The sequence below is a fragment of the Lithobates pipiens genome, unplaced genomic scaffold (genome assembly GCF_037356315.1).
Source record: "Lithobates pipiens isolate NorthernLeopardFrog02 unplaced genomic scaffold, aLitPip1_a1.2 Scaffold_8, whole genome shotgun sequence".
Classification (NCBI taxonomy): domain Eukaryota; kingdom Metazoa; phylum Chordata; class Amphibia; order Anura; family Ranidae; genus Lithobates; species Lithobates pipiens.
This window is the reverse complement of record NW_027507903.1, coordinates 401,306,600-401,327,513: the sequence shown is the minus strand read 5'-3', so window position 1 is coordinate 401,327,513 and position 20,914 is coordinate 401,306,600. Positions and strand designations below refer to the sequence as shown.

General features: G+C 42.8%; 1 protein-coding gene across 2 annotated transcripts in view; it reads left to right on the top strand.

The window, feature by feature from the left end:
- The window catches only part of GABRG2 (gamma-aminobutyric acid type A receptor subunit gamma2), a 332,400-nt gene that overhangs the window by 228,932 nt on the left and 82,554 nt on the right, over positions 1–20,914 (top strand). For both annotated transcript variants that reach the window (XM_077474050.1, XM_077474049.1), the window contains exons 5-6: positions 4,753–4,835; positions 16,608–16,745. In XM_077474050.1, coding sequence (XP_077330176.1) covers positions 4,753–4,835; positions 16,608–16,745 — 221 coding nt within the window. The remainder of the gene's footprint in view (positions 1–4,752; positions 4,836–16,607; positions 16,746–20,914) is intronic.

Here is a 20,914-nt window from a genome sequence, read left to right as displayed (position 1 = left end):
CCAGTGTGGCTCCTGTCCCCTAAGCAGAACAACTCAAGCACTGCATGGCATCTTTTAGCCTGACTGCTTGCGTTGCCCCTTGAATGCTTACAGAGAACCTCTGGTTCAGAGAACAAATCTCCATAGAGGAAGAAGAAGAGGAGGGGGTGGAGGAGAGAACTGTGGAATAACCACTAGCATTTTGGAAGCGTGGTGGTGAAACAAGCTGCAACAACACTGAACCCTGTCCTGCATCCTTTCCAGCTGCCAGAAGAGTTACCCATGAAGGAAACATAACACCCCTGGCCATGCCTGCTGGACCATGAGTCAGCAGTAATATACACCTTACTGCTGACCGCCCTGTCCAACAAGGCCAAAACATTGCCTTCCACATGTCGATAGAGAGCCGGAAGGGCCTTCCGTGAAAAGAAATGGCGTTTTGAAAACTGCCCTGAGGTACAGCACATACCACAAATTCACGAAAGGGGGCAGGGTCTACCAGCTGAAAAGGCAGAAGTTGCAGTGCTAGCAATTTGGCCAAGCTAGCATTTAGACACTGAGCATGTGGATGGCTGGGACCAAAATTATTTTCCTTCTTGGGCCCCCCTCTCTCTAGGCTTACGTTAATCCTTTCCTCAACCTGGGAACCAATATCAGAGCCTTCAAATCGCTGTGCATCTTCCAGAAGCATGTATCCAACATTGTGGTCAAATAATTATGGGGACTCCTCCTTGCATGATGGTGGGGCTATGGAAGGAGTTACTGTGGACAAGGAGCCGGGGGAATAGGCCACTTTTGCAGCTGCATTGGAAGTCAAACAACTCTGAGCCTAGGAGACAGAGGATGAGGACAGCTTTGTTATTCACTCCACCAACTCTTCTGCATGTTCTGGCTAATAACTCAGCCAGCAGCAGAGGACAAGCATGCCCCATGGCCACCTGCAGAGGATTCACCATATCCATGACCAGCACTGTTGACTGTAAACACTCTTTTAGTGGCTTATGAGCATCTGCCTCTCCTTCGTGGCCTCCTGGATATGATGTATATTTTGTTTTGCAACACCACACTACACTGTATTAGATACTGTATACACCACCAGAGGTGTAGTAGAATCTGTACACACTGTATTAGATACTGTGTACACCGCCCGCACTGTATTAGCAACTTTACTATGGCTGCACTGTATTGTTTACTGTGTACACCACCAGAAGTGCAGTAGACACTGTACACACTGTACACACTGTATTAGATACTGTGCAATGCCTGCACTGTATTAGCAATTGTATTACATCTGCACTGTATTGTGTATTGTGTACACCACCCACCAGAGGTGCAGTAGAAACTGTATGCACTGTATTAGATACTGTGTACAATGCCTGCACTGTATTAGCAACTGTGCAATGGCTGCAATGTATTTGAAATTGTGTACACCACCAGTATAACCACCAAGTATAGTGGAAACAGGACACCACAGAATGCACTGTAGATATAGGCTACACTGGATGCAGAATATATTTATATGCTGCAAACGCCCCATAATGTTCGCTCTTACACCCGATACCCGAACACCCGATGTTCAAGTCGAACTTATGTCCGACCCAAACATCAAGCTCATCCGTAGTAAGGACCTTATTCCAAAAATGTAACAGACTGGGGCAAGACCAAAAGATGTGTAACATGTCTGCAGATGGTGAACCACATCTTTAGCATACATCAGAAGAATCTGACAATATTAATGTTTCTTAATACGATTTTGATAGAAATTGGCCAGTGGCAGGGCACAGGAACAGCTTCATTAAACTACTGTAGTTAGTTTTTATCTGTCTTAAAGCAGGTCTATGTGTTGCTACTACCTGAAAAATGCTTTTGTTTTCAAACTACAATGAATCAGGTTGGGGTTCTGCTGATGTTTGTAAGCCAAATTATTTTAAAAAAATCAATTCCATAATCAAATGGAAATGCCGTTGAAAATGGTACTGTTCAATAATATTTTTTACATTGGTACATGTCCCTAATGGCAGTGCCTAGTTCTCTGTACCCTTTTGTTTACAGTTATTTGCCTATTAGCCCAAAAAATTGCCAGAACTACCTAACAAGGTTTGCCTCCCATAGACTTCAAAGTAATATTCTCTTAAGTTTGTGTTCATCACATAGACAGAATTTGCCAAACTCTTGAAGAATCAAAGCTGATCATTTATTCTAAACCCTAATTTATACATGATACCACACCCTCAAATGCTGTCAGCTCTTTATTCTGCAGCAATATGAGATTCCAACAATTTTTTTACCTGTCCACAAAATGTTTATATACTGTTCATGAATTTTATGGGGGTGAAATAGGTATCATTCAGATCATTATTCTGGTTTTACCATAAAGACATATCACTTACTAGGGAAGGTTTTCTTTATCCCTTTACTGAATTAATGTACTGTATACATTTATTTTATTCAAGGGTCTAAAAGACCTATGTGAGTGTGTATCCATATGAGTACTCTTCTTTCTTTATTTGGGGTATACTAGGAATTAATCAACCCCAGGGACTTCCCTAACATTTGAAGTCACTACAGTGTATACTAGTATGAATGCTTCACAATTTGAGGGGTAATTCACTAGGGCTAGGTTTATAAATATTTTTTATGCATGATTCACACAACATTCACCAACGATTCAACATTTCTCTAATTAAATTCAGTTGGAAAAGTGTTTGCATTCTGTTTGAGAGTGGTGTGATTATTGTGTGAAAACATTTATAAATAGACTGCAACGCAATTCAAGATAAACATGTGCAATGCATTGCGGTCCAAATTAAATTGTAATAAACTTTGTTGAAATTCATATAATTTCCTTTTGTTTATTCCTTTTCTAACAAATTCCACATTTTCAGAACTATTGGGATCCGTTGAAAATGATCAACCAGTTTATATTCTGTGTGAAGAATAGCTGATGGTTAAAGTGGACTTACACCCATAAATGGAACTCCACCGATCAGATTCCTCCTCCCCAGTGCCATGGCACCTTTCAGGGGGAGGGGGGAGCAGATACCTGTCAAATCCAGGTATCTGCTCCCACTTTCGCTGCACACTGTATGACCCCTCCCCCCTCCCCTGCTGCCTTCTGGAAAACATACAGGTCCCAGAAGACAGCGCGACTCGTGAATGCGCAGTAGGAAACAGGCTGTGAATCCGTAATGCTTCCCTTTTGTGTTTCCCTTAGTAATGATGCTGGCGTAATGATGCTGGCGCCTGCACTCAGATAAAAAAGGTTGGCTCCCCTGCACCAATCACCATACATGTACTTCAGGTCCTTTAAGAGCCACTGCACGGTGGGGAACCCAATGCACGTGGCCAGTGGGCACGATGTTCGCCTGCTACCCACGATCGTGGGCACGAGAGTCAGACATTTATCCGAGATGTTGATTGGGACAATGATCTTTTACCCACAACCCTGAGCTGTGGCTGTTGGGGTCTGCGGGCGAGGGGCTTATCAGAATATGGAAGCCCCCAGATCCCAGCCCCTCCTATGTGAATGAGCATGGAGTACATACAAATGAAGACACTACACAGGTTTTTGACAATTCAAAAATCAAAAACAATGTCCCTCAATGTAGATCCATCGCCAATCACATTGCAATGACGTAACAAGAGATCAGAGTCACCTTCTGACATAAATGAGTGACTCTGCCCTTAGTTATTTAAGAAATGTCAGTTGGAGGAACAGGCCGTCAGCGGGGGGCCTTTGACGAGGCCAGAGTTTTTTTCCAGATTCCCACCCATAGACCCCCACAACCACTGTCCAGTGTTATGGGGAAGAGGCCCTTGTCCGCATAAACATAGGGACAAGATACTGTGAAATGTGCTTGTTCACCCCCCCCCCCCTTTCCTGGTTTAGGGGAGGGGCCCCACACTGTTTTTAAAACAAAATTTGTTGTAGGGTTCACCTCAAAATTCATACCAGACCCAAAGGGCCTGGTATGGATTGGGGGACCCCACGCTGTTTTATTTTCAGAATTTTCTATTGCTAGCATTCTTTTGTCATTGGTTGTCCTCGGTTGGGCTGCTTCTTAACAACCAGCTATTCTTAACACAGAATTTGAATTGGTCGATCATTTTTCTACCAATCTGAATTTGAATCATTCCGAACATTTGTAATTAGTTAGAAAATTAATAAACAAAACAAAATTACATGGAACTAAACTAAACATATTCTGAAACAAATCAACTAAAAATGTGGAACATAACGATTCTATCTGAAACAAAACACATTTTTTGCATTCTGCACATGTCCAGTATAAGATTCCCTGCCATCAGCAGCTGCTTTTAATTTAACAAAATGGCCTCAGTTGATACATATTTTGCTGCACCAATGTTCTTCTATATCCAGTCCTGTTGCAATCTGTGAGAGCTCCTACAGAATCTGATATATCCTAACATAGCATTCATTAAACTGAGATGGGATATCCTATAGGTTTTCCCATTTCCCAATGTAGTACACACCTGAGAAACCCAGACTTGCAAAAGACAGTTGAAGATTTCTCATGCACATACACCAACAGTTAAAGGCAGCCACTTAATTCATATAACACTAGCAAGAGCAGGGGAATTCACTAAGTACATCTTTTGATTTTATATAGTCACACAACTCTTTGGTGAATGCTAATATGCATACTTTACAGAAGAGTAACCAATGGTCCCATATAAAATTTAATAGGTCAGGTAAAATATATCTTATAAGTATTATCAATATCTATTAACTTTTAAATAATTTTTCTGCAGGCTTACAATAGATGCCGAGTGCCAACTGCAGCTGCACAACTTTCCAATGGATGAGCATTCTTGTCCTCTGGAATTTTCAAGCTGTAAGTATTTATTCTTATTTACTTTTTTAGACAAAATGGCTTTATTTGTTTTTTTTTAGAACACAATTATGTTAAATAAAAGATTTTTACAAGGTTTGAGGAATAGATACATAAATAATGAAACATAATTATTGTATATATTGAAAAGTTATAATGCAAAATAAAAACAATGGTTAATTGCAATTATAGATTACACTGATATTCAAGGGCAAAGCCTATGGTTTTCGCGAACATAGAGTTGACAATGCAATGTACCCAGTATAGTAGATAGTGAAAATATAGAGTTTACAGATCCAGTTTAATTCTCCTGGAAGTTACAGTCACTCAGTTGCTGCTGTTGAATAACTTGACACATCAGAGCGTGCATTTATGATAACCAAATATAATCCCCAATTATTTCATATAAGCTTCAATTTATTAAAGTGGTTGTAAAGGCTGAAGTTTTTAGTTTTGTTTAACCTTTATGGCTAGTATGCATGAAGGTAAAAAAAACTTCTGGGTGCAGCAACTCCCCCAGCCCCCCCCCCCCAGATGTACCCAAGCCCATCACAATGTGCAAAAGAACAATGGCTCTCCTGGGTCTCTTCCTGTAAGGAATCAGCAGCTAAAGAGACCAGATATGTAGCTACACAAGGGAACTGAGACCAAACAATGTACAGTATTTATCATTAAAGTGATATTTATTTACAGTGCACGCACACCAATAACATACACAGCAACCAGTGAAAACATGAACAAAAATAACGGATGCAAGGAAGGGAAAACACCACAGGGTACAAGAGCAGGGAGCAAGGCAGAGGGGTGCAGGACAGATCAGGGCACATTGGAAGGTTCAGGATAGGTATCAGGCACAATCTGATAGCAAGGAGGCGGTCAGACAGATTAGTGATGCCCTGGGGAAAGGTAGGAGCAGCCTTAAATATTCACCTGGCAGTTGGAGCCAGGTGTGGCTGATCAGAACCTTCTGGCTTCTGGAAAACACCTGCTGGTGGACACTGGAACTGCAGCCATCGGCCCAGTGAACCCCAGTGCCACTAGCAGGTGAACTCAACCCTGACAGATTCCCCCCATTAACAAGCAGCCTCTGGATGCTCCATAAGGCCCTACCATGGGGTCTGCAAGCCAACTGAGTACCCCACTGCCAATGTGCAAAGGCTTGGTGAGAACCCCGCTGCCGGGATCCCAAAACAGGCTATGGTAGCACAATATAAGCATCTGCGGCTCTTTAACCATGTGATCAGCTGTGTCCAATCACAACCGGTCACATATAAACAAGGAAGTGCCGGTAATCGGCCAACTGCAGCTGCACAACTTTCCAATGGATGAGCATTCTTGTCCTCTGGAATTTTCAAGCTGTAAGTATTTATTCTTATTTACTTTTTTAGACAAAATGGCTTTATTTGTTTTTTTTTAGAACACAATTATGTTAAATAAAAGATTTTTACAAGGTTTGAGGAATAGATACATAAATAATGAAACATAATTATTGTATATATTGAAAAGTTATAATGCAAAATAAAAACAATGGTTAATTGCAATTATAGATTACACTGATATTCAAGGGCAAAGCCTATGGTTTTCGCGAACATAGAGTTGACAATGCAATGTACCCAGTATAGTAGATAGTGAAAATATAGAGTTTACAGATCCAGTTTAATTCTCCTGGAAGTTACAGTCACTCAGTTGCTGCTGTTGAATAACTTGACACATCAGAGCGTGCATTTATGATAACCAAATATAATCCCCAATTATTTCATATAAGCTTCAATTTATTAAAGTGGTTGTAAAGGCTGAAGTTTTTAGTTTTGTTTAACCTTTATGGCTAGTATGCATGAAGGTAAAAAAAACTTCTGGGTGCAGCAACTCCCCCAGCCCCCCCCCCCCCCCCCCCAGATGTACCCAAGCCCGTCACAATGTGCAAAAGAACAATGGCTCTCCTGGGTCTCTTCCTGTAAGGAATCAGCAGCTAAAGAGACCAGATATGTAGCTACACAAGGGAACTGAGACCAAACAATGTACAGTATTTATCATTAAAGTGATATTTATTTACAGTGCACGCACACCAATAACATACACAGCAACCAGTGAAAACATGAACAAAAATAACGGATGCAAGGAAGGGAAAACACCACAGGGTACAAAAGCAGGGAGCAAGGCAGAGGGGTGCAGGACAGATCAGGGCACATTGGAAGGTTCAGGATAGGTATCAGGCACAATCTGATAGCAAGGAGGCGGTCAGACAGATTAGTGATGCCCTGGGGAAAGGTAGGAGCAGCCTTAAATATTCACCTGGCAGTTGGAGCCAGGTGTGGCTGATCAGAACCTTCTGGCTTCTGGAAAACACCTGCTGGTGGACACTGGAACTGCAGCCATCGGCCCAGTGAACCCCAGTGCCACTAGCAGGTGAACTCAACCCTGACAGATTCCCCCCATTAACAAGCAGCCTCTGGATGCTCCATAAGGCCCTACCATGGGGTCTGCAAGCCAACTGAGTACCCCACTGCCAATGTGCAAAGGCTTGGTGAGAACCCCGCTGCCGGGATCCCAAAACAGGCTATGGTAGCACAATATAAGCATCTGCGGCTCTTTAACCATGTGATCAGCTGTGTCCAATCACAACCGGTCACATATAAACAAGGAAGTGCCGGTAATCGGCTCTCCTGCCTATCAGTACCGCCTATCCGTGCTGCCTATCTGTACCCACCAGTACGGCCTATTAGTGCCCATCAGTGCCACTTATCAGTGCTTATCAGTGCCACCTATCAGTGCCCATAAGTGCGGCATATTAGTGCCTCCTCATCAGTGCCCATAGGTGCCGCCTCATAAGTGCCCAACAGTTCAGCCTATCAGTGCCGCCTCATCAGCGCACACCCTGTGATCCCCGTTGCGGGAGCCAGTGCCGAGCCAGCTCGCATCGAATTGGATTCCTGCCAATACCAGGCACTGTATTTAGTATGAATCTTAAGGGAGAACTCTACGCCAAATTTTACATAAAAAACGGCATGGGTTCCCCCTCCGGAGGCATACCAGGCCCTTAGGTCTGGTAGGTATTTTAAGGGGAACCCCCTACACCAAAAAAAGGCGTGGGGGCCCCCAAAATCCATACCAGACCCCTATCCAAGCACACAGCCCGGCCGGTCAGGAAAGGGGGTGGGGATGAGCGTGGACGACCGACCAGGCCACGTGCCCTCAACATGGGGTGTGGGTGCTTTGGAGAAGGGCCTCTTCCCGACAACCCTGGCTGTTGGTTTTCGGGGTCTGCGGGCCGGGGTCTTATCGGAATCCAGATGCCCCTTTTAATAAGGGGGCCCCCAGATCCCGGGCCCCCACCCTATGTGAATGAGTAGGGGGTACATAGTAGCCCTACCCATTCACCTGGGGAAAAAAGTGTACATAAAAAAAACAAGTTTTTAAAGTATTTTAATTAGACAGCTCCGGGGGTCTTCTTCCGTCTTGGGGGGTCTTCTCGCCAGGCTCCTCTCTTCTGCTCTTTTGCTAGCTCTTTTACCAGCGGAGGAGCCCGGCTTTCTTCTTTGTCGTTGCCACCGTCCGGGGTCTTCTTCCGACTTCGGGGTCTTGTCCCGCTCTTCGGTTCTTCTTGGCGGGCCTCCGCTATCTTCTTATAGCTCTTTTACTAGCGTTGGCCCGGTCTTGTCGCTGTCGCCGCCTTCTTCTTCTTCTCTTCTTCCTTCCGATGTTGACACGACACTCTCTGGCCGCAATGGCAGGGACGTGTTGTGCAGCGACTTATATAGGTATAAGGGGTGGGGCCACCGGGTGATGTCACATGGTAACCCCGTCCCTTATGATGTCACAGTCCCATCATCCTCCAGGACTGTGGCATCATAAGGGGAGGGGTCACCATGTGACATCACCCAGTGCCCCCACCCCATATACCTCTATAAGTCGCCGCACAACGCGTCCCTGCCATTGCGGCCAGAGAGAGCGTCTTGTCAACATCGGAAGGAAGAAGAAGAAGAGAAGAATAATGACAGTGACAAGACCGGGCCAACGCTAGTAAAAGAGCTATAAGAAGATAGCGGAGGTCCGGCAAGAATAACCAAAGACCGGGACAAGACCCCGAAGTCGGAAGAAGACCCCCAAAAGGCGGCGAAGATGAAGAGCTAGCTAGCTAGTAAAAGAGCTAGCAAAAGAGCAGAAGATAGCAGAGGAGCCTGGCGAGAAGACCCCACAAGAAGGAAGAAGACCCCCTGAACTGTCTAATAAAGTACTTTAAAAACCCGTGTTGTGTTTTTTTATGTACACTTTTTTCCCCAGGTGAATGGGGAAGGGGGCTCCCGGATTCCGATAAGCCCCCCGCCCGCAGACCCCAACAACCAATGGCCAGGATTGTCGGGAAGAGGCCATTGTCCTCATAAACATGGGGACAAGGTGCTTTGGGGTGGGGGGGCCGCAGGGTGCCCCCCTTCCCCAAAGCAACCATCCCCCCATGTTGAGGGCACGTGGCCTGGTACGGCTCAGGAGGGGGGTGCTCATTCCCACCCCCTTTCCTGACAGGCCGGGCTGCATGCTCGGACAGGGGTCTGGTATGGATTTTGGGGGGACCCCACACTTTTTTTTCGGCATAGGGGGGCTCCCCTTAAAATCCCTACCAGACCTAAGGGCCTGGTATGCCCCTGAAGGCATGCAGGTCTCATTAGAGAGGTGACATTGTTGCTTATCTCTCGCGCTCGCAACTATAGGAAAATGTGACATTTTCCTATTGCAGCCAGCACGACATGATCACGCTGGTTAGAGAAGCCTGTCGCCGGGAACCAGCGTGACGAGATTGCGCTGGAAGCACAATATCGGCGGCACCTACTGTATGTTACACTCAATATATTACCAAAAGTCCCCTTTAAGAAGGATTTCAGTGTGCACCCCAAACAGAAAGTGTGATTGCTTTACACTGAAATTTTGTGTATGAAACAAATATGCATATAATTAAAAGGCTTTTTAAAGCAAAGGATAATTTGATAATAAGCCTATATCTCCTTCTGCTGGCTAAAACAAATATAGAATATGTATGTGCAATACAAAAAAAAGACTAATACTAATAACTATACTTTTCTTTAACTCTGAGTTTACAGAATGTAACTTAGCTGTCTAATGACTCACAGCCTCAGCTCTGTATGTTTTTCTATGAGCCTGTGTAGGGGGTGTCCCTTTCCGCCACTCAGCTATAAGATTACAAGGAATTCTTCTATGCTCTAGCTCTACAATGTGTGTGACATCAGATCCTCGCCTCCTGCTTTCTGCTGCTGCTGTGAAAAAATATTTGATCTGTGTGTTTTACAAGGCTTTACAGTATAATTGACTGCAGATACACAAGTGCAGGATGATTTATTTCAACTCTGTGTATCACCTCTAGCCGCTAGTCACTTCACTGGGTCTATGTAAGGGTTTACAATCACTTTTGTAATTCCTTTATTTAAACAATTACTATGTACAAACGAGACAAGCAAATGATCAGTATATGCAAATAACTGGGTATTATTATAAGACAGTGCAATGCCATATAGACAATATTAGAAAGACTACCATAACCAGTAAGAAAGGTACATTAAGACAAAAACAAGATATTAAGAAAGAAGATTCAATCAGCACAAACACAGAAGGGATTTATACAAAAAGTGGATAAATAGAATTGCAAGCTGAACACCAAGGATAATTTCATGTATCACTAACAGACAATAGAGATAAAACAGTGAAGCACAAATATATAGAGAACAAATCTATGCATAAGAAAATATCCTTCACAGAGGTACAGAGGCCAATGATGATGGATAAAACTAATTCATAAATGGCATAATATTCCACGTAAGAGACTTCAGATGCAGCAGCAGCACCCTGGGTGAATGAGCCCACCACCAGCACATACAATTGACCCCTGTACCAAAAGGGAGGTCAATATCAGCTTGTTCCCACAATCAGGGGATAAGTACTGCAGTATACCACTGTTCACGATACTGGTAATCCCAAAGTTCGCATCCACCCCGATACTATGAAAGATAAACAGATCTAAGTGCTCTCCGTTGTTTTTAAAAGGTCACGCATTATTACATAAACCACTTACAAGAGATGTGTCTTGTTCTCAACATAAAAAGGTATATACAGCCAGGCTACAGCTCAGCTTGTTCAGATAGCAGTGGGTAATGTCACAGACATGGATCATCCTCTCGTACGTGTTATGTCCTACTGGACTTTGTTAATGGGTAGGATATTGTCAAAAGCAATGGTTTGTAAAGAGGATTGTGGAAAAAATTGTAGGGGGGACACTACAAGAAGTAACCCTAAGGTAAAAAAAAGGGGGTTGAAGCCTAAGCTGAGTTAGACTGACCTTCTGAAACATTGTGGGCTGGAATAGAACAAGAGAGGTGCTGCCATCCAGTCTGAACTAGTTTAATTGACGAATATATAGAAAGAAGAAAACTTCAGGACTTTAAAGTTGTCAAAAAATAGAAAGATAGGATTATTATAAAAAATATATTTTATTTGTAACAATAAAATTGATCATAACAATTCTGTGTTGTGTTGCTAATTCAATTCATATACAGTTATAGACACTACTGCTCTACATGTTTCGCTTCAAATGCGCTTCTTCCGGAGATTCCAGATTGCTGTATGAATTGGTTGCTAAAAAATAACAACAAAGAAAACAACAAATAGAAATGATTACATAAAGTTTTAGACAGAACTATTGCATCTATCATAACATGGGTATACAAAAGTACACTTCTCTTTGGTTTAACATGCTACTTTACAATCAATAAATATTTTGGATATAGTACAAATTGATACACAGATGGATCAGGATAAATCGCAAAAGCAGTGGGCGTATAAATGTTCCAAACAAATACCTCATTCATGGAATGTGAAGTGACCACAGAGGGGAAATGTGGATAATTCACCCATGTCCTATAGGAAAAATAAATAAATATATATATGCAAAAAAGGGGAAATTATTTAGTTATTATGAATATTTAAATGGCCTATATATCACTATAAAAAAAGATATTGAAGTATTAATTACCTCATTCACATTGGTATGAGAGGATCAAATGATTTAATGTCATTCAACAGAGTAGATTAGCCTAATGGTTCTCCACCTTTGTATAAGTGAGAATCAAAATCAATTGGAATGAAGCCTATGAAACAATTAAAGTAATAAAGGCTTCATTAATCAAAATATATATTAAATCAATTTGGACCGTTATATGCATGGGGTAAAAATCCCTTGTAGAGCAATATAGCAAAGCTTACCTGTCTGTGAAGAGGAATCGTGGAATACGGAGAGAGAGGAGAGATATATGTTCTCTCTCTCTCTCACACCAGCCCTGTGACAGAGAATGGTGTTGCTGGAGCCACCATTTCGGAAACTGTCTACCCACAAATCAATCACAATAAGGTGAAGAAACATGGAATAGTGTCTGGCTGTGGGACAGACTGCACTATTGGATAAGAGTAGAAGGGAAGACCCTAAAGAATGATATAAGGCTAATGTTGCCCCTTTGGTTTGAGATCTCAACCAATCGGGCTCCAGTCGATCTTAACAATTGATCAAATGACAGGTGCCCACGCATCCGTGTGTTCACTGAAAATCCCAAAATTGAGGTTAGGTTGTTTAAACAAATACAGAGCATAAAGTAAAAAAATATTATATTTAGACTGAAGATTACTCCTGGTATAGATTTCCATCTTTCTGTCTCAGTGCAGTACTGTTTAGAACAATCTTTGCTATAAGTATTGCATAATTGCATAGAGACAATACTTCATTGTAACAGATCATATGAAAAATGGATAAAATATTTGCAAGCAGCTACGAGTTCATGTTTATACATTTTAGCTGCGCTTAAGAGTGTGGGGAGATTGGAATTATGATGTTTTACTCGTATACAAAAAGGATTTGTAGCTGATTGCATCATTTAAGCCTGGGTGTTTTAAAGCAGACAAGCTATGAATCCAGCGAGTTTCTCACTGCAAGAGTATTTTGTCATTGTTTCCCCCTCTTTCATTCAATGGAATGTGTTTTAAAGCATAGAAATGCACTTTGGGGCAATCAAATCCGTTAAACAAACCTATGTGTCGGCTGATTGGTGTCTCCATTTTTTTCTTGGACACCAGAGACACATGGCCACAGATTTGATGGAACAAGGATCTTTTAGTTTTGCCCACATAGTAGGCCCCATAGTTGCATAGAATAATGTATACTACTCCTACTGATTGGCAAGTGGCCAAAAAAGACACCCATCAGGAAGAGTAATTAGTTGTGCTTTGAGAATGTATCTACAAAAATTACATTTGTTACATGGGGTAGTTCCTATTAGTTTATTCTGAGTTCCTACTTTGGGATCATAGTGACTATGGACAAATTTGTCCTTTAATGATTTTGATCTTTTGAATGTGATTTCAGGATAGGTTTTAAAATGTTTAGAGATAGTGCTGTCAGCCATTAAGAGTTACCAATACATTTACACGATTTTACGAATTTGTTTATGGTGACCCGAAAAACAAGTGATCATTCTACTCTGATCCCGTTGCCCTCACCTTTCTTAAAAAAATTGTTTAATTGACCTTAACAGAGGCCGAAGGCCAGAAATAGAGAGAATGTGATATGAGCCAAGGTTGCTGCATAAATTGACAATTCACTCCATCAAATGCTTTTTTGGCATCAGTAGAGATTAAAATGAGTAGATGTTTAGAGGTCCTGGCTGCGTAGATCAGATTGAGGACACAAATGATATAATCACGGGGCTTCCTGAGTGGGACAGAGCCTGCCTGATCCCTGTGATACATGGTACGATGAGACCAGGCCAGTTTTTGTTTTACTTTGTGGAACAGAAGAGAAGTTAGCACTTAAGGAGTTCTAGGTAGGTTGCCCTTGCAAGGCTGACCTTGTGGGAGCCTTCAAGACATCATAGTTGAGATAAGAGTATGAGTATGCACCTGTAGGGAACACTCCTGTTTGAGTTTAATGCCGATCATCATTAAGGAGCCCCTGGGGACCAGTTTGTGGGCTTCCCAGAACAAAAAAGGGTTGTCCACTGCATCAGATTTAAGCGAGAAATATTCTGAAATGGAGCACTCAAGGGGTGCACAGATGTCCGGAGATTGGAGTAGGACCTCGTTTAGGTTCCATGAAGGAGGGCTTCTATTGGTAGGTGCCAATTGTAGGTCCATGTAAACGGGAGCATGATCCGAGAAGGTGATCTCTCCTAATCAAGTCAACAGCACCCTAGGCAGGTCTTTCTGGGGAACCAGAAATTAGTCCAAGCACAAGTATGTATGATTGTTAGAAACCATGAAATCAGGCCGAGACAGAAGGGATATCAGCAAAGAAAGTCTTGAACAGGATCGCAGGAGAATAGTTTCTGTGATGTTGACCAAGGCGAAGGCAGAGATCCACTGGGCTGAACAGCTAAAGTATGCATGAGTGACGAACAGGATATCATCAACAGCTGAGTAACTGTGGAGAAATAGGAGCTGGCAATTAACCGACAGCTGAGCAGCCAGCTTGAGAAGGAGCCCTGACAATGATGTACCGACGAGAAACAGGAATAGACCCTGTCTTGGGGATGTGATATACACCATAGGTCAACAAGTTGTAAAAGATGAAACTCCACTTTAAGGCATTGGAAGTGAGAATAGGAGAGATGGAATGTGCCATTGGAGATGTAGAGAAGGGGGTCCATTATGAAATTGATGTCGCCACCAAATACCAGGGTCTCCTCCCTGAAATCTATCAACACCAGAAGCAACCTGCTCAAAAATGAGAGCTTGTCCACATTGGGAAAGTAGATTGTAACCGGGAGCTCACCAATTTTACCTTTCACAAATACAAACCGGGTCCGGCGGATCCTGCTGCACCAAAGCGAGAGACTAAGGGACAGATTTAGCCAGCAAAATGCTAATGTCCTTTGATCTAGAAACGGGTGAGGTAAAGTGATAGTCCTGTGGGAAATTCCCGTTGGTCAACTTAGGGACGTGGTCCATATTAAAATGGGTTTCCTGTATAAAAGCCACTTGCGTCAGAGAGGAGTCTTGAGTGCTTCTCAGGAACACTGAGGCTGCGGACATTGAATGAAGTGAATTTGAAAATACCAATGTGCTAATCGCAGAAGTGAGTCCAACCAGTTATGCATGGTAACAGCAGGTTGCGCAAGGAAGTCAAAAAGCACTGGCAGTTGGTCAGGAGAATGGAAGTAAAAGGACACACCCCATTTACAATCAATGAGGTGGAATGGGTGACCCCATCGGTAAGTAGCACCCAACTCTCTAATGACTTCAAGGAGTGAATGGAGCATGCCCTTCATGACGCATGTTTGTTTCAAAATGTCTGGGTAAATCCAGATGATTGCTCCGTCAAAGTCCTCTGGACCTTTGGACCATGCCTGTTGCAAAATTTCCTCCCTGATAACAAAAGTGCACTCTGTGACAGAGGCCATAGAGGCTAATGATGGGGTTTGGGGACCTTGCATGTGGTCGACCCAACTCAATTGTAACTCCACAGTCAGTGGCTTACCCAAGAGTTGGTTGAGGATGACAGCCACTGTTGAGTGGAGGTTAGTACTCTCAAGATTGCCCCACAGGAGTAGATTATTCCTTCTGCTCCTGTTCTCCCTATAGTCAATACGCAGTTGAATGTCAATGAGATGCCAACAGTATTACGATTGGGTGACCTCCAGAGCTGGGAGCTGGGCATCTGTAGTGGAGGAAGAGGATTCCAGGGTAGTCACCAATTCATCCACAGAGGCAATCTGCTGACAAAGCTTGTGGATCTTTCAGGAGAAAGCATTAACGATGTGGCTATGACATGGATATGGTGGGAAGGTCTGCGATCATCTTCCTGAGATCACTGTCATAGTGGGATTCTGAGACCTGTGAGGGAGTGGAGCCCTCAGAGGAGTCAGCCCGTAGTAATCCTAGTGTAAGATCTGAGGAGTCTGGGCAGGCACAGAGGAGGCAGCAGCCATGGTGTAGAGTGGCTGCATAAGGGAAGGTTTCTTTAATCCGGAGGTAGCCTGCCCTGTTCTTGGCAATGCCATCTTGGATGGGACAGCAGCTGAAGGGGCTGGGGCAACAGCTGAAGGGGCTGGGGAAGAAGCTGTGTGTTGTAGCATAAAGTAATGGGTAATCTCCTGTCCTTTCAGTCCCCCAGCTGCAGGTGGGTGTTTTGTGTCACTGGGCATGGGTTGCGGCAGGCAGAGCAGGCAGAACTGGCTGTCGGGGGATGTGATCTCTGCAAAGCATATTCATGCCACCATATCCAAACCACACCCCATTTACAATCACTTTACAGCAAATAGAAAATGATCCATTTGCAGTGAAGCTATGCCTGCACTACAAGGTTTAATTGCTCATTTATGCCTAGGGAAACAATAATAAATTGTCTTACCCAATCCTCTACTCCTCCCCACAGCTAGAGCAGTCCCTGCAGCTTCTGCTGCTAGCAGTCTAAGGTCCTAACATCATCAAGACCAGTGTAGGGTCCATAGCCCTGCTCTGGTTGTGAGGATGTCAATGGAGGATCACTGTCTGATGGGGGAGTGGAGGATCAGGTAATTAAAACTGTTTATTCTCTCCCTTGAACAAAACAAGCTATTAATCCCTGCAGTTACACTGTAGGCACAGCCCCATTGCAAGGGATAACGTTTTAACTGGCGGGAGTTTGGCTTTAATTAAAATGGCAATTACCATAACATTTGAATGCATACAAACTGCATGGTGCAGAAATAAATCCATTATTCATATGCATTTTTATTTGTATTTAAGATGGTTACCCAAAAGAAGAAATAATCTACCAATGGAAACGAAGCTCAGTTGAGGTGGGAGATATACGTTCATGGAGACTTTATCAGTTCTCCTTCGTCGGACTAAGAAATACAACTGAAGAAGTGAAGACAACCTCAGGTAAGAAAAATGCATATTTTACTCTTCATTAAATATACACATATTATATAAAGAATACCATGCTGTTAGTGTCAAAAATTGGCAGCTGCTAGCACCACTAAGGACAAAATGTTTGTGTAAGAATTTGTATAATAAAATGTGCTGCACTAATATTATGTGACAAAAGTAACAACTGTAAACTTTACACAATGAAAGTACAAACATTTGAAATCATTCCATATACAAATATAGCAAAGTGACGTGTGCATAATTAAAGTGCAAGGTACAATAAAAAATAACAATCCACTTATATAGTACAAAAGTCCCAATAATTATATAATTTCATGTAATAATAAACAAAGTGTAGTATGCAGAAATAGAGTGCAAAATATTAAGGAAAAAAAAAAGTCCACTTATATAGTGTAGAAAGATTACCCCCCAGATGATGTCTAAGTAAAGATTATCGCAATGCATCGGGTCAAGTCCTGTCCGGGCCATTGTGTACTACAAGATGTTTACCATTTGGATGCATTGATAAGCACTTTATCACCAGTAGAATATAAGTGTTCTGATTTAAAAAAAAAAAAAATCTCCATTGTTATGGTTTTACACTATTTTGGAGGTGTTTTGTTCTTTTTTTGGATGGGAGACCATTGATATGCTACTAAGCCCCTGTACACACGGTCGGAGATTTCGACAACCAAATCCGTCTGATTTTCTCCGTCGGATCTTGTCCGAAACTGTTGCATACACACGGTCGGACTAAAGCCCCGTACACACGAGAGGACTTATGTCCGACAGACTTCCGAAGGAGTTCTGCCGGAGTTCTGCCGGAGTTCCGACAGAGTTCTGACAGACTTTTCGGCTGAGCGGACTTGGCCACACACAATCACACTAAACTCTGACGGATTCGAACGTGATGACGTACGGCTGGACTCGAATAAGGAAGTTCATAGCCAGTAGCCAATAGCTGCCCTAGCGTCGGTTTTAGTCCGTCGGAATAGCATACACACGAGCAAATTTTTCGAAGGGACCGGGTCCGGCGGAGTTCCGTCGGAAAAATTTGAAGCATGTTCCATATTCTAAAGTCCGTCAGACTTTGGTGAATCAAAAGTCCGTTGCAGCCCACACACGATCGAATAGTCTGACGGAATCAGTCCGTCGGACTTTGGATGTTGAAAAGTCCGCTCGTGTGTACGGGGCATAAGTTGTCGAAAAATCCGATCTTTCAGAACGTGATGATGTAATTTCGTTACGATGGGACTACATTCAGGCTAGTAGCCAATAGCTTCGATGTAGGAATTTGATCTGAGCATGCGTGGCACTTGGTCCAATCAAAATTCGCTACACATGATCGGAGTATGTCCGACCGGCCCAGTTGGTCGGGAAATATTTCCAACATGTTGGAAAATTGGGTCCAACGGATATTCCGATGGAATCAGTCCAATGCATACCACACACAGTTGGATTATCCGACGACACGGTCCGATAGGACACATTCCGACGGATTCTCCGACTGTGTGTACAAGGGCTAAGAGAGGGGTGACTCAACTATAATGGTAGAGCTATTGCCCCTGGAAGTTGCCATTTGGAGTGTCCCCTTGGAAGCTTCTTTGAATTACTCCCTTATTAACCACTTTCCGCCCACCATATAGCAGAATGACAGCTGGAAAGTAGTATCATTATCCTGACTGGGCATCATATGACATCCCGTGAGATAAGCCCTAATTGCGCACCCATGGGGGCACACAGTGCGCCGATCATTGGTTTGATGTGTTGGCTGCTCTCCTGACAGGGGGGTCTCTGCTGATTGATTATTAGTGCAGCCCCCCCAAGAAAGCCCACCAGGGATGCCCACCCATGACCACCGGGTATGCCCGACCATGACCACCAGGGATGCCAATCAGTGCCCAATATAGATGCCAACCAGTGCCCATCAGTAATGCCTGCCAGTGCCTCCTCATCAGTGCTGCCTATAAATTTGATGCAATAAGTCAACCTGGAGGCATTCTGTACACCAGATGTATTAAAAAATGTAATTTCCCACTTGTGTGCCCAGTGTGCACAGTGTTACCCACTGATTTTCCTAGAGATAATTCCAACAACATCTGGATTATTCTCCTGGAGCTCCCGCAGCAAAGGCATATGACACAATTGGTCACGATTAATAAAGCAACCCATTTTTGGTCCAAGAACTCCTCCTCCTCCTGTTCCTGTATTAGACTGGGTCAAAGCAATAACTCCAAGGCCAATAATAACACGCTATCTCCTCCGATTCCGAAACATGTCTGGTTGATGAACGGCAGTTCAGAAACAAACTGAAAAGCACAAAATGAAAAGCGCGGACTGAAAAATGTTAAATGAAAAGCACAAAATGAAAAGCACGAATAAACACTCACCAAATTTCTACTAACCCGAAATTAGCAGGGGGAGCCCAAAGGGTGGCACCAAAGAGCTGAAAAAAACACGTAGTACGTCAGAAAATTCATGTTTGTTGGCCGACAATTCCTTGCCGTTTGTATGCAAGGCAAAATCCAGGCACAAGCCTTTGGATAAAAGTCTGAGGTTTTGTCTGTCGAAAATCCGATCGTGTGTACGAGGCTTTAGACACAAGTCAAATTTTAAGCATCTTAGGCACTAAAAATGTGTGTTTTACTGAAATACTCCCTAAGGGTTAATTACTAAAGGCATGCAGATACTGCAACTTTTCTCATTAGAACGCAGAAAAAAAATATCTACATAAAAATAAATAATAATAATGAACCAGAATGAGTATGCGATCATTCTGGTAAAACAATGAACTATTTCTTCAAAGCAACAAAATATAGGAATCTGCTACATAGCTTATTAAAATCACTGCAAAGTACATTGTTGGGTTGTTGTTTTTTTCAGAAAGTTTCTCTTAATAAGGGTAGGGAGTAACCCTGGTCTTTAAGGTAAAGTTGCACTTATCCATACATTTTTTACACCTATTACAATTAGATGATTGCCTTAGATACATGATTTTAAATGCATCAGGGAATGGCCACTTGTTAATGAACAACAGTTGATCAAACTAATGCCAATGGAATGCACACTTTTAATAATGTTCAAATTAAATATCCCCCCCCCCCCCCCCACACACACACACACACAAACACACACAAGCATATACTGTATAAACCAAAATATATTAAATACTTGGTTTAATAATTGGTTAAGCCACAACACTGCTGTATGTGCTCAGAATTCATTTGGTATCTAACTAAGAATAAAAATAATAGATGTGAATCCCCAAAACCCATACCTTTGTAATGGTGGAGCTAGGGTTGTCAAGATCGTGGAAGTTTTTTTCAGGCAGATGCCTTTATAGCTAGAATTCGTTCATGTTGTTATTGAGTTAACTCTCTGAATTACCAAATCATAAGATAGAAAAAGGGCACGGGCACATATACCAATTGCCACATAAAACTAGCAGATGAGCTACAAGTCTCATTCCTGGAGGATTATTGTCCAATAATGAAGTAGTAGGGTCTCTTGGGATGTTTTAGAGAGAATTGCTGGTAATCTTAAGATGGCCATACACAGCTTTTTGTCATTCAGAGAGTAAACTGAAAAAGAAAATGTCATCCACACAAATGAGATGAATGGAAGATTCCCCCAATCACGGCATTGTATTCTTACAGCTGCACCCATCACTGTCTAAATACACTAACAAGTGGCTGCTGCTGATGATCAAGAAAAATATTCAAACAAGTCCCTTCGACAGAAGTTAATCAAATGAGCAACTTCTGTCAAGCGGGGACAGCCACACACTTGTTGAAATTCAGGCAGTCCCGACTGAACTATATGAGTTTCAATCAGTATATTGACACCTTAGTCTAGAAACCAGGGCTACTCTTCAGGACAACCAAATATGCAAATAACGGGGTGGGCAGAGTTCGGCTTTCTGTGTCTATGGACCCAAAAGCTGGACTCTGGAGCACGCCCGCACGGGTTCCCCCAAGGAGAGTGCTTCTCCCAGGTGGTTTCCTGATGTGGGGAGCAGCTACTAGCGCCGCCGGGGGACCTCAGAAGAAGAGGATACGGGCCACTCCGTGCAAAACAAACTGCACAGTGGAGGTAAGTATGATATGTTTGTTATTTTTATTTATTTTTTAAAACACAAGGGTTTTGTAACCCTTTAATTTCATGGTAAATTGTAATGGATA